Source organism: Cornus florida, unplaced genomic scaffold, assembly GCF_030987335.1.
Source record: "Cornus florida cultivar Cherokee Brave unplaced genomic scaffold, ASM3098733v1 CherokeeBrave_3.0.0_Hap2_Chr10, whole genome shotgun sequence".
NCBI lineage: Eukaryota > Viridiplantae > Streptophyta > Magnoliopsida > Cornales > Cornaceae > Cornus > Cornus florida.
In genome coordinates this window covers 108,717,432-108,742,174 of record NW_026775580.1, presented here as the reverse complement: position 1 = coordinate 108,742,174, position 24,743 = coordinate 108,717,432, and the positions used below count along the sequence as shown (strand labels likewise).

Genomic DNA, 24,743 nt, shown 5'->3' with positions numbered 1-24,743 from the left:
TAGGCTTCAGGAACAACTTGAATGGAATGATGAAAACCTTGGGAGGGCTCAGGAAATGCACAGTAGGCTCAAAAAGATAATATTTGAGCTAAGAGCTGAGCTTGCTGAGTGCAAATTACAGAACCAACAACAACAATAAGCTCCACCAGCAACCACCATGGTCACCACCTCCTCCTCCGACAGAGAAAACCAAACCACCACAAGAGGACCATGTCAGAATTCAAATTCAAATTCAAATTTGAATTTTACATCAACTGCTATTGTGACATCACCTCTGCATACTTCATAACCAACCAACTTAAACATTACCAAAATAGGAAAGAACTCAAATCACTTTCAACCAAACCTAACCCCACACATAGACCTACAACCCATTTCAGGCTTCCAACCAAATTCACCCAATACTCCACCTGTCAATCCACTACCTCTGTCAGCTTTAGCCCAGCACATCAATGACCTTATAGCTGTTACCACTGGTCTATTACCACCACCACCAGTTGACCTACCAAGGATTAACATAAAACGCACTGGACAATAACCACTTCTACCACCTTTTGCCCATTATACAACTATCATACCAACTACTACACCACCACCACCATTACCACAACAAACAACTGATAATCCAACTGCTGCTAGAAAATGGACTGACGTTATCCCCAACAGCCCTTGCAAAATGAATTTTGAATACCTTCAGCCATCTTTTAACCACAGTAAACCCATCATTAAACCTCCAAAGAAAGTTGTTCTCGAGGGTAGGAAGTTTTGGGAAGCAAATCACCTCATTGGATTATCAACTCACAAAAGGGTTCCCTTTAAAGTAGTCCAATCCTCAACAGCCAAAATCTGGAACACTTATGGTCTCACTGATACGATCATTGGTGAAAATGGTTCATATATCTTCAGATTTTATACCACACATGAGGCTGAAAATGTCTTATCAAATGGCCCATGGTCCATTGCTGGCCATCCCTTCTACCTGAAGAAATGGAACACACAATCCCCATCTTAACCAAGCAACAGCTCAATGATCCCAACATGGGTTAAATTCTTCAATATTCCTTTCAATTATTGGACTGCAACAGGCCTCAGCCATATTACAAGCTCAGTAGGGGTTCTCCTATATGCAAACAAAGCCACTGAAAAGAGAATCAAACTAAAGTTTGTCAGAATTTGTGTTGAGATTGACCTCATAAAACCCCTCCTTAATGAGGTCCATCTTATGGTGGATGATAATAACATAGAGAGAATCACCATTGAATACCAGTGGCTTCCCAAAATCTGTAGTAAATGCAATAAGTTTAACCACACTGAAATTTTTTGTCCCATGAATGTCACTGATCACACTTCTTTAAAGGACAATAGGCCAGCATAAACTATCAGTCCAATGATTGGATTACCATTAGAAAGAAAAGAAGATAGATCGCTAGAGGTGAAGCCTCTCCCAAGAAGACCACTGTTATAGAAACCACCAACCACTTCTCCTCCTTCTTAACTTTACCCATGAATCCACTCCACCATCTTCACATGTCTCTCCATCATGTTCATCTTCTCCACCACACTACACCTCATCCTCGAAAACTCCTGTTAGCAAGTCCTCTCCAAAGTTTCATATCCCATCAGGTTCTTAGCTTCTACAGGCCTGTAAGGAGGTCAACCCCTCCCCTCTATGTTGCAAGAGACTATGTTATTTAAACCATAACAGTCCTAATCCAAACCAACCCTCCTCATCTAAAATCTAATCCACACAACCCTCCCCACCAGTTAATGATCCATTGCATATTAGCTCGGTCCCAAAAGAGTGTCGTGCTTATCCCCACTTTCTCTCCACCTCTCTTAGTAAGAAATGTATAGTCAGAAGTATAAATAAGTTAGCCAGAAGATATCAAAGCTGCAGCCCAGTTATGATACCCCATGATCCTCCCAAGGATCTCAGGTATCCTAGAAACTCTCCCTCATTCCTTTTTAAATGATTTCCATCCTAGCATGGAACATAAGAGGGTATAATATGCCATCTAAACAGTCTGAAATAAGGAAACTGATTTCTAAGAAAAGGTTAGATATTGTCTCAATCATTGAGACCAAGATCTCCCCCACTAATATTGCTGTTGTCCATAGTAGAATTGCAGCTCACTGGCCTTTGATCCACAATTACTCCTTCTCCCAGCTTGGCAGAATCTGGGTTATGTGGAACCCTAACACCATTAATCTCAATGTCATTAGCACTACTAGGCAGTCTATACATTGTTATATCACTATCATTGGGCAGAATATCACTTTTTATACCTCATTTGTCTATGCTTCTAATTATGCTGTGGAAAGACTCTCCCTTTGGAATGATATCATAAGCCATTCCACACTTGTTTGCAATAACCCTTGGATTTTGATGGGAGATTTTAACATCATCTCTAAATCTGGTGAGAAAAATGGTGGTTCCACTAGAGAATGTCCAGCAATCAATGATTTATGTGAATGTCTCCAACAAGCTGAGCTTGAGGATCTCAGATTCAGTGGGATTCTCTTCACATGGAACAATAGGAGCTTGGGTAATGCTTGCATTGCAAAAAAACTTGATAGAGCCCTCATCAATTATCACTGGAATGCTATACTTCCTAGCTCTGAATGCACATTCCTTCCCCCTAGAGTGTCTGACCACAGCCCCATACTAACTCTCCCAAAAAGTGTTTACCTTTCAGGTTCTTCAATGCATGGTGTACTCATCCCCAATTTCTTCCCTCTGTCCAATGCACCTGGAGCCATTATATTGCAGGTACTGCTATGTTTTAAGTTATTCAGAGGCTAAAAAAACTCAAACACATCCTTAAGTCCAAATGTAGAAATGATTTCTCTGAAGTGGTTTCAAAGATGCAGGTAGTAAAATGGGAACTTGACAAATGCCAACTTGACCTTGATCATAATCCCAATGACATTCATCTCAGATCACTGAACCTCTCTCTCACAAAGGAGTGCATGAAGCTTGCAGGAGTACAGGAAAACAAGTTTAGGCAGAAATCCAGAATGGTTTGGCTCAAACTTGACAGTAACTTATCTTACTTCCACAAGTTTATTGTCTCTAGAGCCAACAAGGAAAAGATTCTCAACCTGTCCAATGCTGATGGTGTTCAAATAAATGATACAGAGGCTATTAAAGAGGAGATTTTATCACATTTTCAGATTTTATTTAGCACAGCTCCACCTATCACCTATTCCCAGACTAAACTCTCAATATTTATCACCAAGGCTGTCCCTATCCATTTTCACAACATTTTGGACTCAATCCCATCATACTATGAAATTCAAAATTGCATGATGTTACTGAACAAGGACAAAACCCCTGGGCCAGATGGCTATAATGCTATGTTTTTCCATAAAACATGGCCCATTGTAGGTAGATCAACAATTAAAGCTATTTCTGTATTCTTCAGATGTAGAAAACTCCTAAGTGAAGCAAACTGCACCTACATCTCCCTTGTCCCAAAATGCCAAAACCCTTCATACCTCAATGATTACAGACCCATTTCCTGCTGTAATACCATCTACAAGTGTATTGCAAAGCTCCTTACAAAGAAATTACAGCTTGTTCTCCCCCACATCATTGATCAAACCCAAACAGCCTTTGTCAAAGGCAGGAAAATCATTAATTCAGTCTTGCTCACTTATGAATTACTTAGAGGTTACCACAGGGATTGCCCTCCTCCAAGGTATGCCATCAAGATTGACCTTAGAAAGGACTTTAATTCAGTCACTTGGGACTTTACCATCAACTGTCTCTCCCTCCTCAAGTTCCCAAGTAACTTTATCAAGTTCATTCATGCCTGTATCTCTTCCCCTTCTTTTACAGTGGCCATTAATGGTGAGTTCCATGGTTTTTTCAAAGGCTAGAAAGGTCTGAGGCAAGGTGATCCTATATCTCCTTTCTTATTTGTCATAATCATATAAGCTTTTACCTCTATTGTGCAAAACTTTGTCTCTAAGGCTCCAAGGTTCAAGTACTATTGGAGATGTAAAGACCTAGGCATTACACATATTTCCTTTGCAGATGGCCTTTTTCTCTTCTGCCATGGTGACATAACCTCAGTTTCCATTCTTAAATCTGCAATGGACTATTTTTGTACTATGTCTGGTCTATCTATCAACTTCAACAAAAGCACTGTTTTCTTATCTGGAGTGGATCCTTCCACTGAATCTGCAATCACAGATTTGCTATGAATAAGCTCTGGTTCCCTCCCTATTAGGCACTTAGGAGTTCCTTTGATCTCCAAGTGCCTTAGATTTTCTGACTACAGGCCTCTCATCGAAAGAATTACACATAGAATTACTCACCGGACCTCTAGATCCTTATCATATGCAGGAAGATTACAGCTCATAAAGTCTATCTTGGTCTCCACCCAGGTGTATTGGTCAAGTATTTTCATTTTTCTTAAAGGGGTTATTGATGAGCTTAACAGAATTTTCATGTCCTTTTTATGGTTTGGAATAGAAATGAAATCAACAGGTGCAAAAATTGCTTGGATGTCAATATACAGGTCCTAGGAGGAAGGAGGGTTGAATATCCCTAATTTGGTCTCCTCAAACAATGCAGTTATCATAAGATATATGTGGGATTTATTGACAAATAATAGTGACAGAATTTGGATTAAATGGTGCAAGGTTTACCTTATTATAGGCAGGAACTTATGGTCTTTGGATATCCCTCACTCTTGTTCATGGAGTTGGAGAAGACTCCTACAATTGAGACATCCTACTAGGTTCATTATCAAGCACCAGATTTGCAATGGCTCATTTATAAACCTTTGGTTTGATAACTGGCTTCCTGGAGGTCCCATAAGCCTTAGATTTCCATCACAATTACTCTTTGATGTGGGATATGATACTGCAACTACAGTTAGCTGCTTCATATCTAACAATTCTTGGTCATTTCCACTTTCTTTGTCTTTAGTGATTTCAGAATTGCTTCACCTGCCAGCCCCATCCAGCATGGAAAATGATAAATTGCTATGGTCCATATCCCTTTTAGGTAAATTTAGTCTTAAACACACTTCAGCCTACTTATCTCCATCTTCTCCTCAGGTTCCATGGTACAACCTTTTTGGTACTCTCCTGCAATCCCAAGAATGAAATTTAACCTCTGGTTAGTAGTGCAAGAACGGTTCTCAACTCTTGACAGTAGATCCATGGCTCGCCATCACAACTCTTGTCCCCTTTGCAATGCTAGCCCTGAATCTATCATTCACATTTGTTCTTCTCTTGTTCTTTCACTACCCCCATTTGGAGCTTCTTCAAGATAAAATGTCGCATCCACGCTGCTATTCTCCCCTGGGTGAACTTAATTTTAGTCTTTAGCACTCAATGGTCCTCATCGACCCCTCTGAACTTGCTGCGAAAGCTCTGTTTCTTTGCCTTGGTTTATCACATTTGGGAAGAAAGAAATGCCCGCATCTTCCGAGGATCCAATTTATCCCAAAATGCAATCCAATCAAAGGTTTGTAATAATGTTACTTCCATACTCAGTTTAGGGATTTTTCGAAACTTTGCTGCTAGTCAACGTATTCTCCATGACTGGCATCTCCCTCCGTCCTGTTGTCGCCCTCCGCTGAGGCGGCCGGATTAAGCTCCAAGCCTAGGGCTTGTTTGCCGTTGCTGGTTACGCTTCCGGATTGTTTGCAGAATTGACGGTTATCTTTGTCTTTTTTGTTCGAATTTTGGTTTGGGCATGGGCCTTGGAATTATGGATTGGGATGGGCTATTGTTTGCCTTACTTTGGTAGTTGTTTTGCCTTGTATTACTTTCTTTTGTGGGCTGGGTTTGGCTATAGGCCTTTTTTATTTTTATTTTTTTATTTTTTACGTTTGTACAGTTCTTTTATTTTATAATATAACTTACGCTGTGTTTGGAATGCTGGATTTTATGGGATTTGGATTTAGAAATAGGATTTACACTGTTTGGAATCATTGGATTGTTAATGGGATTTTAAAGTTATGGGATTTCAAATACTGTTTTTGATGTGTTTCAAATCCTATCTAAAACGACAGGATTTAACGGGATTTGGAATATAAATACGATATTATCTTAATTAACCTTGTACAATATCTACTTAACCTATTTCAATCTCCAACCGTCTTCTTCCCATTTAACCCTATCCTATTAAATATATACTAGCATATTTCTATCTCTAACGGTATTTAACTAACCCCATATTACTCTCTCATATAACTGTTTACCAACGTTATTTTACTTTAATGATTTTTTTTAAGTATGTTGGTGATGTTTAATAAGTTAGTTTTTTAATTAAAAAATAATTGCTCTTTTTTTTTTACGTGATCTGTTAAATAAGTAAATTTTATATTTAAGTTATATCATTTAGTCGTTCTTTTTGTTTGTCTATTTGATGTAACTTTTGGAGCATATTTGACAATAAAATAAATATTTTATTTATCATTTAAATAAGGGCAAAAATGGTATAATATTATTTTTATTCCAAATTCCCTTTTAAATCCAACCTCAAATTCAATTGGTTCCAAACATAGAAATGGAATTCCTTTTTTAATTCCAATTCCTTTTTTAATTTTGATTCCTTTTCCAAATCCTAAAATAATTGATTCCAAACAAAGCGTTAACCGAGAGAGAGAGAGAGAGAGAGAGAGAGATCGATCTTAGATATATATGTTAAGCTGACAATAGTTGATAACTTTAGTTCCAAAAATGCACATGCAAACTGAATGCTATTACTTATTAAGGCCTAAACTGTATCCAACAATTTATATATATATATATATATATATATTAATAAAGTAGGGAAGTTATATTCAGAATTAATGTTATTATTTCAGATTGAATAGTAATCCTCTTTTGAGATAAAAAAAGAAAAAAAAGAAAAGAAAAAAAAAGAGAGAGATTAAATTAAGAGATATCTTCAATAAATAAAAATACTAAAGATGTCCACGTCTTCACTTGAAAATTAACTTACTTTGCAAGAGAATGATTGAATTTGTAAAAAAAATAGTAATTAATAATAATGTAGGCTGAATGACAATAATGCAGATTAAAGGGAAATCATTATACTGTCGGAAAGGAAAGATTATATAAAAAATGTTGTTCCTTTTAGTGGGCCATTGGATTAACCTATATGCAATAATTAAATCTCCATCACATGAATTAATAATGTCAGGAAAATTATTGTACCTTCAAAGGTTCATTAGGACCACTTTTCTTTTTTTTTTCTTTCACTTTTCTTTTTATATTTTTTTAAATTATTTTTTAGTGACTATTGACCAACTTACACAAGAAAATCAAAACTTTACCTTTTAAAGTAGATATATCATGTTACCTAACGTGATAAATGGTGCAATATCTCTTTTTGAAGTAGCAAGATCATATCACCCCAAATTCGTAGATTCCTAATGGTCCATTGTTGAATGGCCATTGAGATGCATTCCTTATTCATCGACCCTTCATTTTTCACCAACGACCAAGAGAGAGATGATTGTAACTTCAAAGAAGATCAATGCAACAATTTTTTTTTTTTTCATTTGAAGTTTTGTTGACTTAGGCAAGTGGTTATTTAACAATTCTTACCACCGAACCATTGTCCCCTTTGATATAACCTCTTCTCTCTAAAGGGAAGGAGAGTTTTCGATATTTTTATTTTAAATAAAAACAGAAAAGAAAAACAATTACGTGATTCTTGTTTAACTAATTAATGAGTGTAAATATATGTCACATCTAGGAATCCTATGAATTTTGGGTATTGAAACTTATGCAACGGCTTTGAATTTTGGGAAGAAAAACAACGGCTTTGACAAACAAGTTTTTTTTTTTTTTTTTATTATTATTTTTTTTTCAGGTGTTATTTGATAGACTGATAGTAGTAATTTAATTAAAAAGACAACAAATTTTTTTTTAAATATATATTTTAGGGCTATCTTTGAGACTTATTAGTCAATGTATGACATATGATTTTAATTCTTGGTTGCATATGTTAGGCAAGAACTTGTAGAAATTCGTTAGAAGTTCAAGTTCAACATTAATTGCATATACATATATGTGTGTGTATATATATATATATATATATATATATGCATGATATTTTTTATTCATATTTTGAGTTCACAAATTGAATTGTTTGAATATATATGACTTGATTTGCATGATATTTTTTATTCATATTTTGAGTTAACAAATTGAATTGTTTGAATGAGATACAATAATAATGTACAACAAAAGACATGAACAAGCCGGCAATATTGAGAACACTCTTCTTTTTTATTAGATGTCACTTATCAGTTCAGTAATCATCAGGGTGTGGTTTGTACTAGGGGAGGTAAAGACCTCGTGGACGACGTGGAGGCGGCTCAACACAGTACATTCTTATGTAATGAGTGAAATTACCAATACACCCCACATGGTATTATCTTTATTAAAATTGGTTTGTTTGGATTGGGGGCTAACTTGCAACTAGTTGTCCCAAAATGACACGTCATAAAATTATAAGAGAAGAAGTTACTAATACGAAATAATTTGATAAAAAATTGATTTTCTCTATACTTCAACTGATTCGTTCCGATTTGTAATCAATTTTTAAGGATGCACACCTTCTTGAGTCGATCCGTTTACACTAATATTAATCCGAATCTATTACACTGCGATCATAACTACAATTAATACTGTCGTGATATCACGACTGTGAACCATGACTTCAAATATTAAATAAATGGTGTTAATTGCTTTATTTCTATACAAATTACTTGTATATATATATATATATATATATATATATATATAATTGTGCTAATTGATGTGACAAGAGCACGGTGAGGTATACAGTACAGTATTTATTAGGTTGCTCAAAATAGAAAAATAAATGGACCATTGAGAGAATTGTGGGAGAAACCACAGCATACAACACGCAACTACCTCAGCTCAGAAAATCAGCTCTGAGAGAGAGAGAGATAGAATGTGTTTGGGAGAGGAGAGAGAGATAGGAAGACAGGAAGCAACAGGGGCATGTCCATACTGTGAAGGGAAAGTGGAGGCAGTGGATGTAGAGACACAATGGAGGTTTTTATGTCTACCAATTTGCTGCAAGACCAAGAGAAAGTTCTTCTGTACTTCCTGCGCCAAACGTTTGGTCTGTTCTCTTATATATTATTAAGAGACCACGTGTGTATCTTCTTCTTCTTCTTCTTCATTTTTATTTATTTATTTTTTCTTTCAGGTAAATAAGTGTAATGTATCTCAGCTTTTTCTTCATTCCAAGTACAAATTAGATATACCATTGATGAGTTTTCTAATGATTTGAATATCTTTTCTCCTACTCTTAGTATAGTTTCTCAACAATCATATATACAAACACACATACTAGCAACTTAAACATTTAAGTGCGCAGATAATTATTAACATGGCTTCTAAACAGGTAAGTTTTTGAGTTCAAATCTCACTTTATAATTTTAGGTAGCTTGACATATTAGCAGAGAGAAACGAAAAAATTAAAACAAAGTAGTTCATAGCCGATTGATGTTTAGAGAGAAAAAGGGGGAGGGATTTAAATACGCTGTTAATCTATTCAGCACATTTATTTTTATGAGAGATTTTAATGCATAAAATTTCCCTTCAAATTAATTGTGTAATAATCTCAATGCAGGATAACCTCAACTTGTTTGTTGTAATTTTTTTAGGATAATACTTAATTACTCACCGGTGAGTAGTTTCATCCTACTCACTCCTTATGTATTTCAATAATAACATAGCACATTAACTTTAATAAAAAAAGTTATTCAGTTATTGATTCAAGAAAATACAGGAAACCGTGGGTTACGTGATTATTAAAATTGATGTAGTATGCTGTTATTGGAACATTTAAGGAGTAACTTCACCCTACTCACCTTTTATACGTTTCAATAAAAGATTAATGCGCCAATTTGAATAACAAAATCAGTAAAGGAGAAGAAAGTCGGATTGACAAGTAAAAAATCACTCTCTTTTCTCTCTTTCATCCCAACCTACAGTACTGACAATGGTGCAGGGGCGTGGAGAAATTTTGTATTGTGGGGAAACATGGATAGATAAAACCTATTGCCAATGAGAAATTGACTGACCACCTGTCTCGGTCAAGCAGGCTGGAAGGGGCCTTCAGTAGCTAATGGCAGCTAAGGGCCAAGCATCAAATCCTACTAGTTTTTAATTGAAAATACTGTTTTTTCTCAACTTTGGATCAGTTCCCTTTCTTCGGCGTTGCCCATGAGACTGAAAACTGTATATTTTTTTTTAATTCTGAATCATTTTAAACTAAAAATTATCTTGCATCTTGAACTTATCATGCTAACTGAGTCATCACTATATTGATCCAAGATAACTGAATCACCAGTTATGCAGCTTTAAACCCTGACAAGTTTAAATAGTACAGAGACATATGCATACATAAATAAATATACACATAGTCACACACACCTGTATGTTTCAGTTGGATAACAATAAGATTTCAATATCAGAGCAGGTAGGTCTGCTATTAATGCCAGTGGATTTTCTGTGCCTTTGGTTCATAATTGGTTGTTGGGGAAGAAAGCGATTCAAGAAGAAAGACAATAATCAATTCCAGAGTTAGAAATTCATTCCGTATTTCCTTATAAGGTGTGGTGAATAAATCTTATTAGAAAAGAGAAAAGAAAAAAGATTTTTATCTAATTAAAATGATCTATTCAATTTTTTTTATTTTTTTATTAATTTTGTTATTAAAATTGATATATATATATATATTTTTAAGTAGAACATATAAGAGATTTGTAAAGTGAAGATCATGAGTAGCAAAATATTATCTTTTTTTATACATTTATAATATTATAGTGTATATAGATATATATATGAGCAAAAAAATACTTAGCTTGATTTCTGCGACAATGTACAGTAGTTTGTCCCAATAACAGGTGTCGGTGGTTACACCTGTCTTTGTCGTCTGAATTTGTCAATGGCACGTGGGTAACTTATTCCCACATTTCCCATCAAGTTTTGTGTTGGTGAGAAAATTTGAAAACCCAACAAATGTCATTTAATACAGGGAAAAGTGCCAAAAGAATAAAATAAAAAAAATAATAAAAAAAAAACACCCGAGTTATTAGGGTTTTGTAATTAACTCTCTAAATTAAAAAAAAAAACCTTTTGAACTTTGATTTGGTTACAGTTAAGGACACTCGGTCACGAAAAAATCAAAAGACATATTTAAGCTTCCTAAAACGGCGTAGTTTCAATAGCTATAAACTTAAATGGATGAGATGGAAGATGACGTGGAAAGTGCAATCTCATGGACCAATAAAAATTTGACAACTAATATTGTAATATTCTTTTTGCATCAAACAAGTCAAGCAAATTAACAAACCAGAAAATGAAAAAATAAAAAATAAATAAAAACCTCATTCCTTCGGGTTCATAACAATTCCAGAGAGAAGATGAAAGAGAAGACGCCCAGGAGTGCCACATAATAGAAGACTTGGTTTTTCCATGGGAGTGATTCCGCCGGTGTAGTTGTGGGGAAGGTGGTGATGGTGACATCAGTGGGGACGGCGAGAATGCTTGAGAAGTTGATTTCGATTGTGCCACAAATGGGTTCACAATGGCAATGGCGATTGCGATGAAGACGGATATGGATATTGAGTTGTTTTGGTTTGTAAAATTGTGATAAGGTTATGCATGTGTGGTTCCTTCTAAATGGGTTCACAGTGGCCACAGAGATACAAAACCTACAAAGAGGAAATAAGGAATCTGACCAAGGTCGACGTCGTGCCCGCCAATGGTGGATCTATTGTCATAGGACCTTTATTATTGCAGCGGATATCTATATATATCACGCATACATATGTCTCTGTATTCTTTTCTTGCATGAATAATTGAACATATATATATATATATATATATATTTTTATTGTGATTGAGGTGTAAATTAGATATCATTGATGCAAATATTGCAGGAATCAATTATGATATTAAGACCGATTGAGAGGTATGAAATTGATTTGGGAGATTATTTAGTATTTTCCTGAAATTGGGTTAGGGTTCTAAGGATTTTGGGTGTGTATATTATATATAAGGGTGTGTATATATAATGGTGTGTATTGACGATTGAGAGGTATGAGAATTCGTTGTAGAGTGTTCTCCTACAACATACACTACACCGACGCTACCGATGAAGAACGGACTCAGTCGTTGATGCATTTCCTGAGATTCATACCGAATGTTTGGGGATTTTAGGTTAATATTTCTTTTTTGCTTTCATCAATGCGTGATTTTTCCTATGGGATGAACACGTAACAGAAAGAACATAGAGAAGAAGATGAATAATGATTATATATATATATATATATATATATATCTGTGTGTATTGATGATAAACAAGTCACAAGGCTGTGTGTTTGGGTGTTGAGGATTTGGGTGTAACCGTGTAATGGTCAGGGGCATTTGTGTCTTTTATGCTCATAAGGGCGTTATGATCTTTAAAATTATATTGTGTCACGTGATTATCACATGTTCAATTCACTGACCGGAGTATTGCTAGATGGGCTATCTGCAACAAAAATGTATAGTTCTTAGTTGTAATTTTTGTAATTTAGAGAGTTAATTGTTAATTTTTCAATAGCTCAGGAGAACTTTTCGCACTTTCCCCCTTTAATATACACATGGTAACACATTAACTATAACAATGCCCACTAGCTTTTCCAATTTTTTTGGAACAAATTAAATAAATTGACTCATAATTAAATTCTTGTACATAAATAAATACTTTTAAGTCAACACCAGTCATAAATGTTACTACCTCCTCCTCCAATAATAAATATATATCCCTTTTAATTTGAAAGATTTATTGGAGTTCCCTTGATTTGTTCTTGAAAAATCATTCTCGAAATAATTCATAATACAATTACTGAAAAACTAATTTTTAAGAATTTAAAATACAAAAAAATATTTTTAAAAAATTATAAAAAATAATTCTGGTAAAATAAATTATTTATAACTAAATTGAATTGAACATAATTTTTGTAAATTTTTTGAATTTCAATTCTCTGAAAAATTTAAAATTATTTTTTGAATGACAAATGAAACAGATCCTAACTTTTTAAAAATGAATTTTTAAATATATCCTTTTATAATTTCAAGTCAATAAAGATAATTTAAGAAAATTTAAACAATAGTACATTAAATTATAAATTGGGACAATTATTTTAAAATAGTTAAAAAGAAAAACTAGACACTTTTTGGAAGAGGAGAAGCATTTTGAGTCCATTTTTAATGGAAAATCATACAACAACAATAACTGCATGCAAAAAAACAAAAAACAAAAAAAACAAACTAATTGGGCAAGCTACTTTAAAATGGTATCTTTTAATTTCATGATGAACATCAACCATGATATTTATTACTTAATGGATCTACACTTTATAATTTCATTTTACTACATGAAATATATGAACTGAAAGGAGACCTATTAGATTAGGGTTGTATTTTATATTTCTGGCCCCAATTTTGTGTAACTTCAATTACTAATTTGAATTTGAAAAATCTATTTCATTCAAATTGCACACTGAGCTTTTGATATATGTGCCCCGTACTAATCTAAGAAGGGGGAAGATAAAGATAAAGATCAAACAAGGATCCCGCCACTCCTAGCAAAGGAAAGGAATGGAAAAGTTTTCCTTCTTATTTTTCCGTTTTCTTTTCGGGGTCCTATCGAATAAAGAACAAATCAAATCCTAAAATATTGAATTTGATGGAATATTATATCTTTTATACCGGGACTCATCTTTATCACACTTTGTGCATGTTATGACCCATTCACGTGATTGCTCGAATTTCAATGATGACATTGAACAGCTGGATAATGATAATTGAATCCCATTTTATTTAAATAAAATGAATCTTGATCAAACTTTAATTAATCTGTAAAATTAATATTCTTTCAAAAAAAAAAATCACAAAAAAATTTTGTATGCAAGGGTTGTGGCCCTTTGGGGTTGGTGGGACCGTGGGACAAGGCCGACCCACTGAGGCCTTGTCTAACCGAAAGTAGGGTTTTTGATACTTTTCCAATAGTTTCGTCATATATGCTCCAAATTGAATAAAAAATAGAAGTAAATAAAATGATAAATGAGACTTTTATTATCGTCTCTGGACACTAATTAACCCAGTAACAACAGTTCAAAGTTAAAACTAGTATGAATTCATAAGAACACACACACACAAACACACACATGAATTGAGTGGGGTCACTCAAGCGAGGAGTCGATGTTATTGACAGATCGAGAGAAAGCAAGAACATCATCAGGGTGTTTCACCCCACCGTCGTCGTAGACCATTTTTTTTATAGCTTCACGAATCACCTCCCTAGCCTTGGGGATCGGATCAGCTGCATAATGCTCTTTCTTCTCCATCTCTTCTTCTTTTCTCACCTCCTCCTTTGTTTCTTTGTTTGCTTCCATCCTCTCTCTCCTGTTTCTCTGTCATCAACATCAACCTATATATATACACACACACATGTACAGAGATTGTGTGAGGTTTTCTTAGGATACACGTGTCATGGATGTTGATGCCAAAAATCTCCACGCTCCGGAGCCCGTGACGAATCTCGTAAGACAAGAGAAGTTAGTACTGGACGATTAAATATCCGATAAGGATTACATATGAAATTTACGGCGTACCTTTTTAGGTTGAATGATCATTTCTTTTATAGAAGCGAGATTCTCCCTGATTCAAGATGATATCGTTCCTTTCTTACAAGAATGGTAACTTTGGTTACATATGGTAACCAGATATTTTTTTATGATTCCATAGAGATTTTGGATAAGATAAATCTCTTACCCTTATCTTATTTTTCTTTTGATTTTGAGTTGCCTATTATTTTTATTTTTATCAATGTACAAAATCAAATGTAACACCGCTGTCACATGCATGCAAGCACAAGGTCACACGTAGCAGTGGGAGCATTGAAGGATATATATATATATATATATATATATATATATATTTAAAAAATAATTATATTACCCAACGATGAGGCCTGACACCACTGTGAATTAGATCGATTCCAATTTCCAGAGCAATGACTCATTATTTGGACATTGCTATGTAGGAATAGCCCAAAATGACTGACCCGTGATACATCCAGCCAATTTAGGCCCAATAAGGAGTCTTAATAGTAAACAACATCTTTCTCACACAAAGCCCAACTATATCTACTCTAAAACGCAGACAATTTCTCAGAGTAGCATTGAATATTTGAATATATAGAAAAATAATAACAAATGAAGTAAATTAGAAGAAAATTTACTAAGCAAATTAGGGATGGTTACAACCTAGTTCTATTTTTGCACATTAAAAATTACTAACCATATTAGGGAGGAGATTTGAACATGCATACCCTGCTTGAAAAGTTGAGCGTACTACTAATTAGGCTACTAAATAATGCACACATTAAAAATAATTGAGTCCTATACAAATTTAGTAGGATAAAGAATTCCAACTTTTGAGATCTATTTTCAAATATGATTTTTTTTTTCCCAATATTGTTATTATTACTTAGAGCAATCGTGTATGAAACTCATTCATTCTTTCCATTATTATTTTATTTTATTTTTTTTAATATATAAAACAAATATCACATATATAAAACAATTGTCAAATTTATGAAACTATTGCACAAGCAAAACTAATTTGGAGTGAAACAATGAAATAGTTATGCATCGACTGATTTGAATTTTGTTAGTTAAAGAAACTAAGAAAAACACTTATATATACTATACACACACAGTTACACACAGTGGCTTAGCTTCAAGGGACCAGTGGGGCAGCTGCCCCCACTGAGCTTTTGATTTTTTTAAATTTTATATGGAAATATTTTATATTTGTATAATTGCCCCCAGTGCACATATATATGTTATATATATAACCAAATGACCATTATTAAAAAAAAAAAAAAAAAAAGGGAATATAATCTTTCCAAAAAATATAATATTTTTTTTCACTTTCTCAAAATATTATATTCTTTCCCACTTTCTCCAAAAATATAAGATATAACACTTTTGACTCTACCACAAACAAATGCGTTTTTTCTATTCTTCAACATTTTTCTTTCGATGAGTCTTCAACATTTCAAAAATTCACAAAATCCAAACAAATACGCAGTGTGGAGACAGGTAATCTGATATATTTTTTTTATCATCTAAATTTACGATTATTGTGTCATGAATATTTTGAAAATTCAACAACGCAATTGAATGGAAGACCAATGGATGAATGATATGATGGTTGTGTATATTGAGAAAGACATATTTAGTACTGTTAACAATGATATTATTAATAAAAATATTATGAATCAATATTTTAATTTTTATATATATTATTTTGGTTCAAATTATATATATATATATATATATATATATATATATCTATATATATTATTGCTATTAAAGATTGTCCCCACTAGAGCAAATTCCTGGTTATGCCACTGGTTACAGAGTCAAAATAATGGAACAGTTACAGAGTCACCCTGTAGTTTTGCCTCACAGGGGAAGAAAAAAAAAATGTAAATTTACATTTTTAAACTGTACATTCAAAAAAAAAAAAAAAAAAAAACGGATTTGGACAAATTAAAACACAAGTGCAGACAAGAACTTGTGACAAGGAGAATCTTCGGGGGAATTATATGTTTTGTAAATGTATTGTAATTTCTTGTCCTTTTTAATACATTTTTTTTTTTTTTTTTTTTTTTCGCCTGGCAAAGCCTAAACGGCACTATTTTTTTTAATACTTTACCACAATAAGTTTGATGAAATAAAATAAAATTTAAAAAAATAGTGAGAAGAAGAAGAAGTAGAAGAAAAGGAAAAAAAAAAAAAAACCAAGAATGTATGTGTGTGTGTGTATGCTAATTAGTAAATTACAATTCAAATAATATTGTCTGTAAAGGTGAAATAATTCAAAACGAAAGTGGGTACATCACACTGTCCTTGATCATCTTCCAAAAGGGCCAAAAAAAAAAAAAAAAAAAACAGAAGAAGAAGTATAAGAAGAAAGAAAGAAAGAAAAGCGTGAGACAAATATATACCATAAACCAAACAACCCATTCAATAGTGTAAAAGAAGTATTTTTATATTTGGGTTAAGTGCGAAAAACCCCTATCGCTATGTAAAAAATATGTAAAAAATATTCATATTAAAAAAAAAAAAAAAGTGTATATAACTCCATGTATTATTTATCTTTTAAGCAAATTGTTCATATTAAATAAATCTTATGAAAAACAGCTGTTGGTGATGTCATTTTTTTATGAAAATCCAAAAGTACCATTTTTGTGTAACAAGAATGTCACTACCAATTTTGTATATATTTGAATAGTGAATGGGTTTATTTCGATATACTTGAAGACCTCTCCAAGAAAATCTTCTCTCTAATATTTTTTTTCTCTCTCTAAAATATTTCTATGTTGTCGTTTAACAAATTTTTTTCCAAGAAAATATCATTTTTTTTTATATATATATTTTTATGATACTCTATTTTATTTGATATGTCAAGTGAGATTCTGGCATCTGTACGTCATTTTTAATTTTAATTTTTTTAGAATATTACTTATTTCAATATATATATAAACATGATCTTTCTTTCAAATATTCTTTTCTAATTCTACAACTTCCATATATTTTGCTCCTATTCCTATAACTCTCCTTCTATAAGAAAATATAATATATCTCTCTAAAATTTGTGTGTTGTTGATATTAAGTAAAAAGAGCACTTGGAATTAGCAAGTCTCGGGAAATTTCATAGTAACAACATAGAGCCACAAAACACAACCTGAAAACATTGCTTGATCCGTTCCAAAAAATAAGCAATCTAATTCCAATCTCTTGAAGAAGATAAGGAGAAAAAAATTAAGAACCAAGTTACAAATTTCAGTATAAATAGACAGAAATCATTAATAAAAAAATAAAATAAAAATAAAAAAAGGATATACAAAAAATAGAGGAAAAATTAGATAGAAAATTACTTCTTGTATTCAGATGAGGTCACGTCAAAGCAATATTAGGAAGTTTAGGTCAATTTTATGAGTATTTTCATTTGTGTAGACTTGTTTAGTTTTGATCTGTAAATTTTTACAGTTACACATTCTTTCTTCAAGTTTTAACTTTGAGCATAAATACAACATGTCATTTCTTACTAAATAGTTGGGTTTATTTACAAATATGGAATAAAAGATAAGGCTGGTGGGTGCATAGTTAAGTAGTGGATTTATTTTATGGATATATGGAGTATTGTTATGATATGAGAAGGAACATATGAATTTAAGGTTAATTTTGTTATTATATAATCTGGGGATTTTTTTTTTTTCTAATGATAAAGTAAGGTTAATTTAGTAATTTTATTACCAAAATTATGATTTGTCCTTATTTGCACAAATTGAAAAAAGTAGGGGGATTTTCCGAACAATAGGAGTAATTGCACATTTTGTATATTATGAGACATTTTTTTGCACTTAACCTTTTATATTTCATAAAACTTTGTTAAAAATAAAATTTAAAAGTAAGGCTTCTTTGTCTTAATTAAAATATGACTTATTTGTTTTTAAGGTTCAAAATAGGACTAAGTGGTAATTTTCTCTCAAACAAAAATAAGTAAAGTGAATTGTTAAAGGGAAAAAAAAAAAAAATGCACATTGTAGAATGCAAATAATTTGGAAAAATTATTACATGATTTGAGACCATAGATAGATCATGTTTAATCACCTATTGATAAATAAGTGAAAAGTGAAATAGAATTAACGTAAAATTTTTGTTTTCTGTGATTGACTTGAGTCGCATGATCCTGACACCATGTAATAATTTTTATCCATGTTATGACTCTTCTTTTACTCTCTTTGAGCCATTTATTATTTGGATGTCCTTGGGTCAAAACAGATTAATTCAATAAAAATAAATGTTGAGATTTCTTTGTAATATATTAATAATTTAATATATTTTTATTAGATCATTTTTTTCAATCCATTGATTCATCAAGTGTCAATAAATCAAAATCATCTAGTAATTTTCCCTCAAAATGATACGAGGAATTTGGTCAAAATGACAAAGGGATGTGGTGAGACCTAGGCACCATTTTATTGTTCGAGATTCGCATTAAGAAATTTTATTTTATTATTTTATTTTTTTCCATCGTGATGCGTAGATCTACTCTTTATTTAAAGAAAAAAGAAGACCAAAAATGACAGTAGAATAATACTTAAATCCTTTCAAATCCGTATCACACATTATAAATTTGAAGTTAATTATTTTACTATGTTTAATATGCGTGTACTACACTTATCACCTAATCATTACAATAGCCAATGTAATTAGTGGCATCGAAGATACGTTATACTTGAATATACATACATATATACATACATATATATATGTATATATACACACACCTATCGTGTTCCTGCTGGGATCATATGCCCTACAAGCTAATTATTTATTATTTATTCGATATTTTATTAATAAATATGATATTCATGCATTGAGCTTTACATATAATTGTATGAGATGCATTATAGTCCTCAAGGTGCATTATAGGTGATTTAAGTGTGTAAATGAGATTTACACGCAGGAGATTTGGGCTCACTGGTTTCTTGCACCTTGGCATTGTTCACAGTCAGTGATAAAAGTTGGGCACTTTTATCTGTAAGACTGTAACACACTTGACCTCTATAAGATAAGATAGTTTGTCTCGACTGTTGAGGTAGTTGACTCTAAGGTAGTATGTTAGTACATTGAATTGGATCACCTTAAGATCACACCATACAATGTACTGTCATTATTCTAGTGTGTTTCTTATCTACTAAATTCATAAGCTCTAAATCCTGAGTGACTTAGTGAACTCAAGTTTTAGTACTAGTCACTTTAACTTACCAATGTGTGAGATCTTTTTAAGGTCAATACCACGGTATCTTGGGTGGCTAATGTTGGAGCTCTGGGAATACAAAATACTCAACATGGAATCCACACTCTTTATAAGAGTTAGAATATCCCTTTGATGCAATTTAATAAATGTGATCACTGGAACTTGGCCAGGACATTTTAGTAAAATATTTACTAAATTATTTTTCTATTATTTATTTTGAAAAATATTTATTTTGAAAAATCCTTTCTAAAAGAATTTTATTTAGTGATCATAAAGATTAAGTTGGTTACTCAAGGAATATAAAATATAAGTAAGCCTTAGGTGGGACAATATATATTTTCTTGGGGCTACTTATGGATATTCGGTGGTAGAGGGGCTTATATGTAATTATTTAGTACACAGGGCCTTGTCATAATTTCTAAATCCTAGAGTGCAATTACAATACTATTTGTGGTGCTTATTGTAATTAATTGGATAGGATAGAGTTATGAGATAACTCTATCCAATTGGAGCTAGGATAAGGAAGCCCTCTTGGATCCTCATCTCTAGGCCCAGACTTTTTAACCGATTAAGTGAGATAACGATACGAAAGATTGTATCGTACACTATCCAGAATACAGAGAGTGAGAGAGAAAGTTAGGGTTCAACAAACCTATATTGGGGTCATAGAGGTGAAGACTCATTAGTTTTTAAGGCCAAAGAAGAAAGTAAATATTGTTTTCGAATACGACGATTATTTAATCGTCCAAAGGTATGAGATCCATTTACAGTATTTATTGATTTGTTGAAAAATCACGTGGTTACGCTCCTGAAAATTTTTAAATGTTTCCGTTGTGCCTTCAATTGGTATCAGAGCAACCCACGTGCTTTTCATCAAGCCATGATGATGATATGAATATCTGATTATTATCTATGATTATATAGATTTATATTCATGAATTATTTTTTGTCTGTTTTATGAATATGTATTTTATTTATTATTGTTATTTTATTTGTTTGATCTGTTAATCTATGAGATAGAAATCAGATCACAGTGAATAAAAATAAAATAATAAATAAAATCGGATCACAGTGATGGGCTTAATGTTTTATGCACTGGATGAACACAGTGACTCGTGATAAAGAAGGTAATTATTTAATTGCTTTTAAAATCACGTCCAAGTTGTTCATATAGAGGGATTTTAATAAATTGATCATATATATATATATATATATATATATATATATATATATATATATATATCTCATTGACAACCACCAGTAACACAGTGGATAACACCCATGAGAGTGGGTGATTAAAATCACATGAGCATCTATATTTGTGTGTGGTTGTACTTGTTACCAGTTACCACTAACACCATTGTAATTTGTGTTGATGCCTTTAATATATATAATATATTATATTGATAGTATTCTATTTATTTGAAGTTTGAACACAACCAGTGGAATTAGTTTCACATATATTTAGTATTTTATTTTTGTGATACCCCTGGATTTCCGAATGCAGGTTGGCCAGGCCCACGCCCGAATACTCGAGGATATCAAAACAAATTGATAATAAACGAACACAGAGTACAAAAGAATAAAGAAGAATAAATGAAATACTGACAAGAAACTAAAATGATAATCTAATAATAAATCTCAGAATATATTTCCATTAATTAATAAACTCTTCTGATATAACTGATCCTCCAAAATACAACTCGGGAATCCATACTATGTGGACCCCTAGAAAATCCAAACTAAACAAATGACAGCAATAACTATCTAAATCAGGAAACTGAATCATAAAGGAACTTCTATGTAGCATCGGAAGAATAAAGTAGACTGATCTCCGCTCAGCACGAACAACCTTTACTCCTGATGAACACTTGAAAAATAATGGTGGGTCAGGCCCACAAACAAGTTCTACTCTACTACAGTCCAAGCAGAGATCCGATACACTTATACATCCTAGTCAATCCAACAGTAACTAGTAGTCCGTATATATATATACACACACACTAAAGGAAACTCACTAGACTATAGGGTTGTCTCAACCTGAATAGTAAGCAACATGCAAAACGCACATATAGTGGGCATGAGTACCTAGACCTACCAGGGTTCACAACTACACTATGTCTAGCTACACATCCCTAGCGATATACGCGCCCTAACCACTGATCTTGAGACTCAAACTCATATCATGGCACCATACACATATATATATAATCCAGTAACCATCCTATCTAGTATAAATTACTCCTTCATAAGTCATTAAACTTGTTCAGCTGACTTGACTTGAATATAAGTAGGACTTAACATTTTAGTTAATCCATTCCCTTCTATAATAAATTAATCCTCCATAAGTCATTCAACTTATTCAGCTGACCTGACTTCAATATAAGTAGGACTTAACATTTTAGTTAATTCATTCCCTTATATAAAATAGGTAGGACTTAACTGATAAGTTAATCCGTCCCTAGAATGCCACCGTCCCATACCGGTGCATTAAACCACATAATCCAACAATTGATGTAAAAATTAAGGAAATACATCAAACATTCCAGAAATAACTATGATAATATGATATCAAGTTATAATGACTTATTATTTATTTAAGCTTCCTATATCATATGTCCTACACAAACTGAATCTTATATATGATGATATTTTATTATACCGTTAAATAAGTATTCTCCATATCCAATTCATCTTACACATTTTATCTCAATTGTTAAAACATTTTAAAAGATTAAATCCATTCGTTTGTTTAAAACATTCAAATAGCAAGTATCATTATGATTGAGTCTATTTAAATTTATTAAAACCCAAACCTAGTCCCTATTTAATGTTCAGAAATCCTAGGCATGTTTCTACATTCCATCATTCCACAGATATGAAAAATACATAATTTAAACATGTAAAAATTCACACAAGAAATCAAATCAAAATCATGCATTTTATCAATTCATAACACAATAACAGATATGAACTAATTTCATAAAACCTATGTTCTAACCCAATTAAATATGCATAATTATTTAATTTTATGTGTTTAATAAATCCTAGAATTTCCTAGGCATGTACAGAAACACGAATCAAAGGGAAAGAGATAGAAGAAAAACTTGCTTTAAACTTTTGGATCGAAAGTTAAACTTCTTCTTCATTGATCTTCTCTCTACAGGGTTTTTTTCCTACTTCCTTCATTTTCCTCCTTCCCTCTCTAACTCTCTCTCTCTAGAATATATCACGTGAATATTTGTAACCCCCTTTTACTCTCTAGAATATATCACGTGAATATTTGTAACTCCCTTTTACAACCTATAACTATATATTTATAGGCTAAATAAAATAACCTTAATCCTTTTCCCAATTCAAGTCAACTTAAAAAGTATATATATATTAAAATATTAAAAAGGTAAGTAAAATATGTTATGTATATAATTTATGTATATCTTTATTAAATAAATAAATTATACGCATCTCATTATTTATTAATGGATTATCCAATAATACTTAAGTTATCATAATGTTATAAAATAACTTAAAACATAACACGTATCAAATCTATGTATATTTTTATTATTTAAATATAAAACATATATATCAGATTAAATATTACTACCCAAGTTACCATAAAAGTAATTAATAAATTATTTTCCCTTTTATATATATTAAAAAGGTAAGTAAAATATGTTATGTATATAATTTATGTATATGTTTATTAAATAAATAAATTATACACATTCCATTATTTATTAATGGATTATCCAATAATACTTAAGTTACCATAATATTATAAAGTAACTTAAAACATAACACGTATCAAATCTATGTATATTTTTATTATTTAAATATAAAACATATATATCAGATTAAATATTACTACTCAAGTTACCATAAAAGTAATTAATAAATTACTTTCCCTTTTATATATATTAAAAAGGTAAGTAAAATATGTTACGTATATAATTTATGTATATGTTTATTAAATAAATAAATTATACACATTCCATTATTTATTAATGGATTATCCAATATTATTTAAGTTACCATAACATTATAAAGTAACTTAAAACATAACTCGTATTAAATCTATGCATATTTTTATTATTTAAATATAAAACATATACATCAGATTAAATATTACTACCCAAGTTACCATAAAAGTAATTAATAAATTACTTTCTTTTTTTATATATGTATATAATATATATCTATATATATACATACACAATTATCCATGGGTAATAATCTATACACATCCAACCTTTTATCCAAGTAGTCCATAGAACCCAATTGGTTGACCCATTACTACTAACCATAACCATAAAAGAAAAATAAAATAAAAAAATAAAAGAAAATAAAACATTTAATTTATAATCAATCAAAACACCATTTAAGCACATAATCCAATTAAATAATTAACACATAGACAAATACAAATAATATATAGACACATAATCAAATAATCAAGTAATACCTAATTCAATTAAACACATAAGCAATTAGTCAAATTATCAATTAAATAATTAACAATACAATTAAAATAAATAAATAAATACCGAGACCATCCTTTTAAAATTAGGGGTATTACAATTTTGTACGTCTCAACCATCCATGGTTGCTTCTCAAATGCAATCAATCTGATTATAATTTTTTTTTTTTTGAATATATACATAGAAATGCATATTAAAGTTTGATTGCAGGTGCAGATTAATTATTTAATCTCTCTCATGGCCCGGTTGAATTTTTAATTTATTATTTAATTATATGTGATGTAATTAATTAATTAGAGGCGGCGTTTTAAATGGCTGATCTAATAAGGATTAGTTTTCCCAAGCCGAATAAGTTTA

The 24,743-nt window shown here is 31.7% G+C and overlaps 1 protein-coding gene across 1 annotated transcript; it reads left to right on the top strand.

Annotated features, from left to right (window-relative positions):
- The first annotated feature begins 2,008 nt into the window (after nucleotides 1–2,008).
- On the top strand, nucleotides 2,009–4,209 carry LOC132278365 (uncharacterized). The gene is made up of 3 exons (XM_059780159.1): nucleotides 2,009–2,770; nucleotides 2,872–3,853; nucleotides 4,040–4,209. The coding sequence occupies exons 1-3, from the start codon at nucleotides 2,009–2,011 to the stop codon at nucleotides 4,207–4,209; spliced, it is 1,914 nt and encodes a 637-aa protein (XP_059636142.1).
- Nucleotides 4,210–24,743: the final 20,534 nt, after the last annotated feature.

What these genes read in the sequence shown, in the direction of transcription:
- LOC132278365 (XM_059780159.1), top strand. Translation starts at nt 2,009, where the DNA reads ATGCCATCTAAACAGTCTGAAATAAGGAAACTGATTTCTAAGAAAAGG. An exon ending in CTGGAGCCATTATATTGCAG is followed by an intron (nt 2,771 to 2,871) that starts GTACTGCTATGT and finishes TCAAAGATGCAG; the next exon opens with GTAGTAAAATGGGAACTTGA. An exon ending in TTTTACAGTGGCCATTAATG is followed by an intron (nt 3,854 to 4,039) that starts GTGAGTTCCATG and finishes TTTCCTTTGCAG; the next exon opens with ATGGCCTTTTTCTCTTCTGC.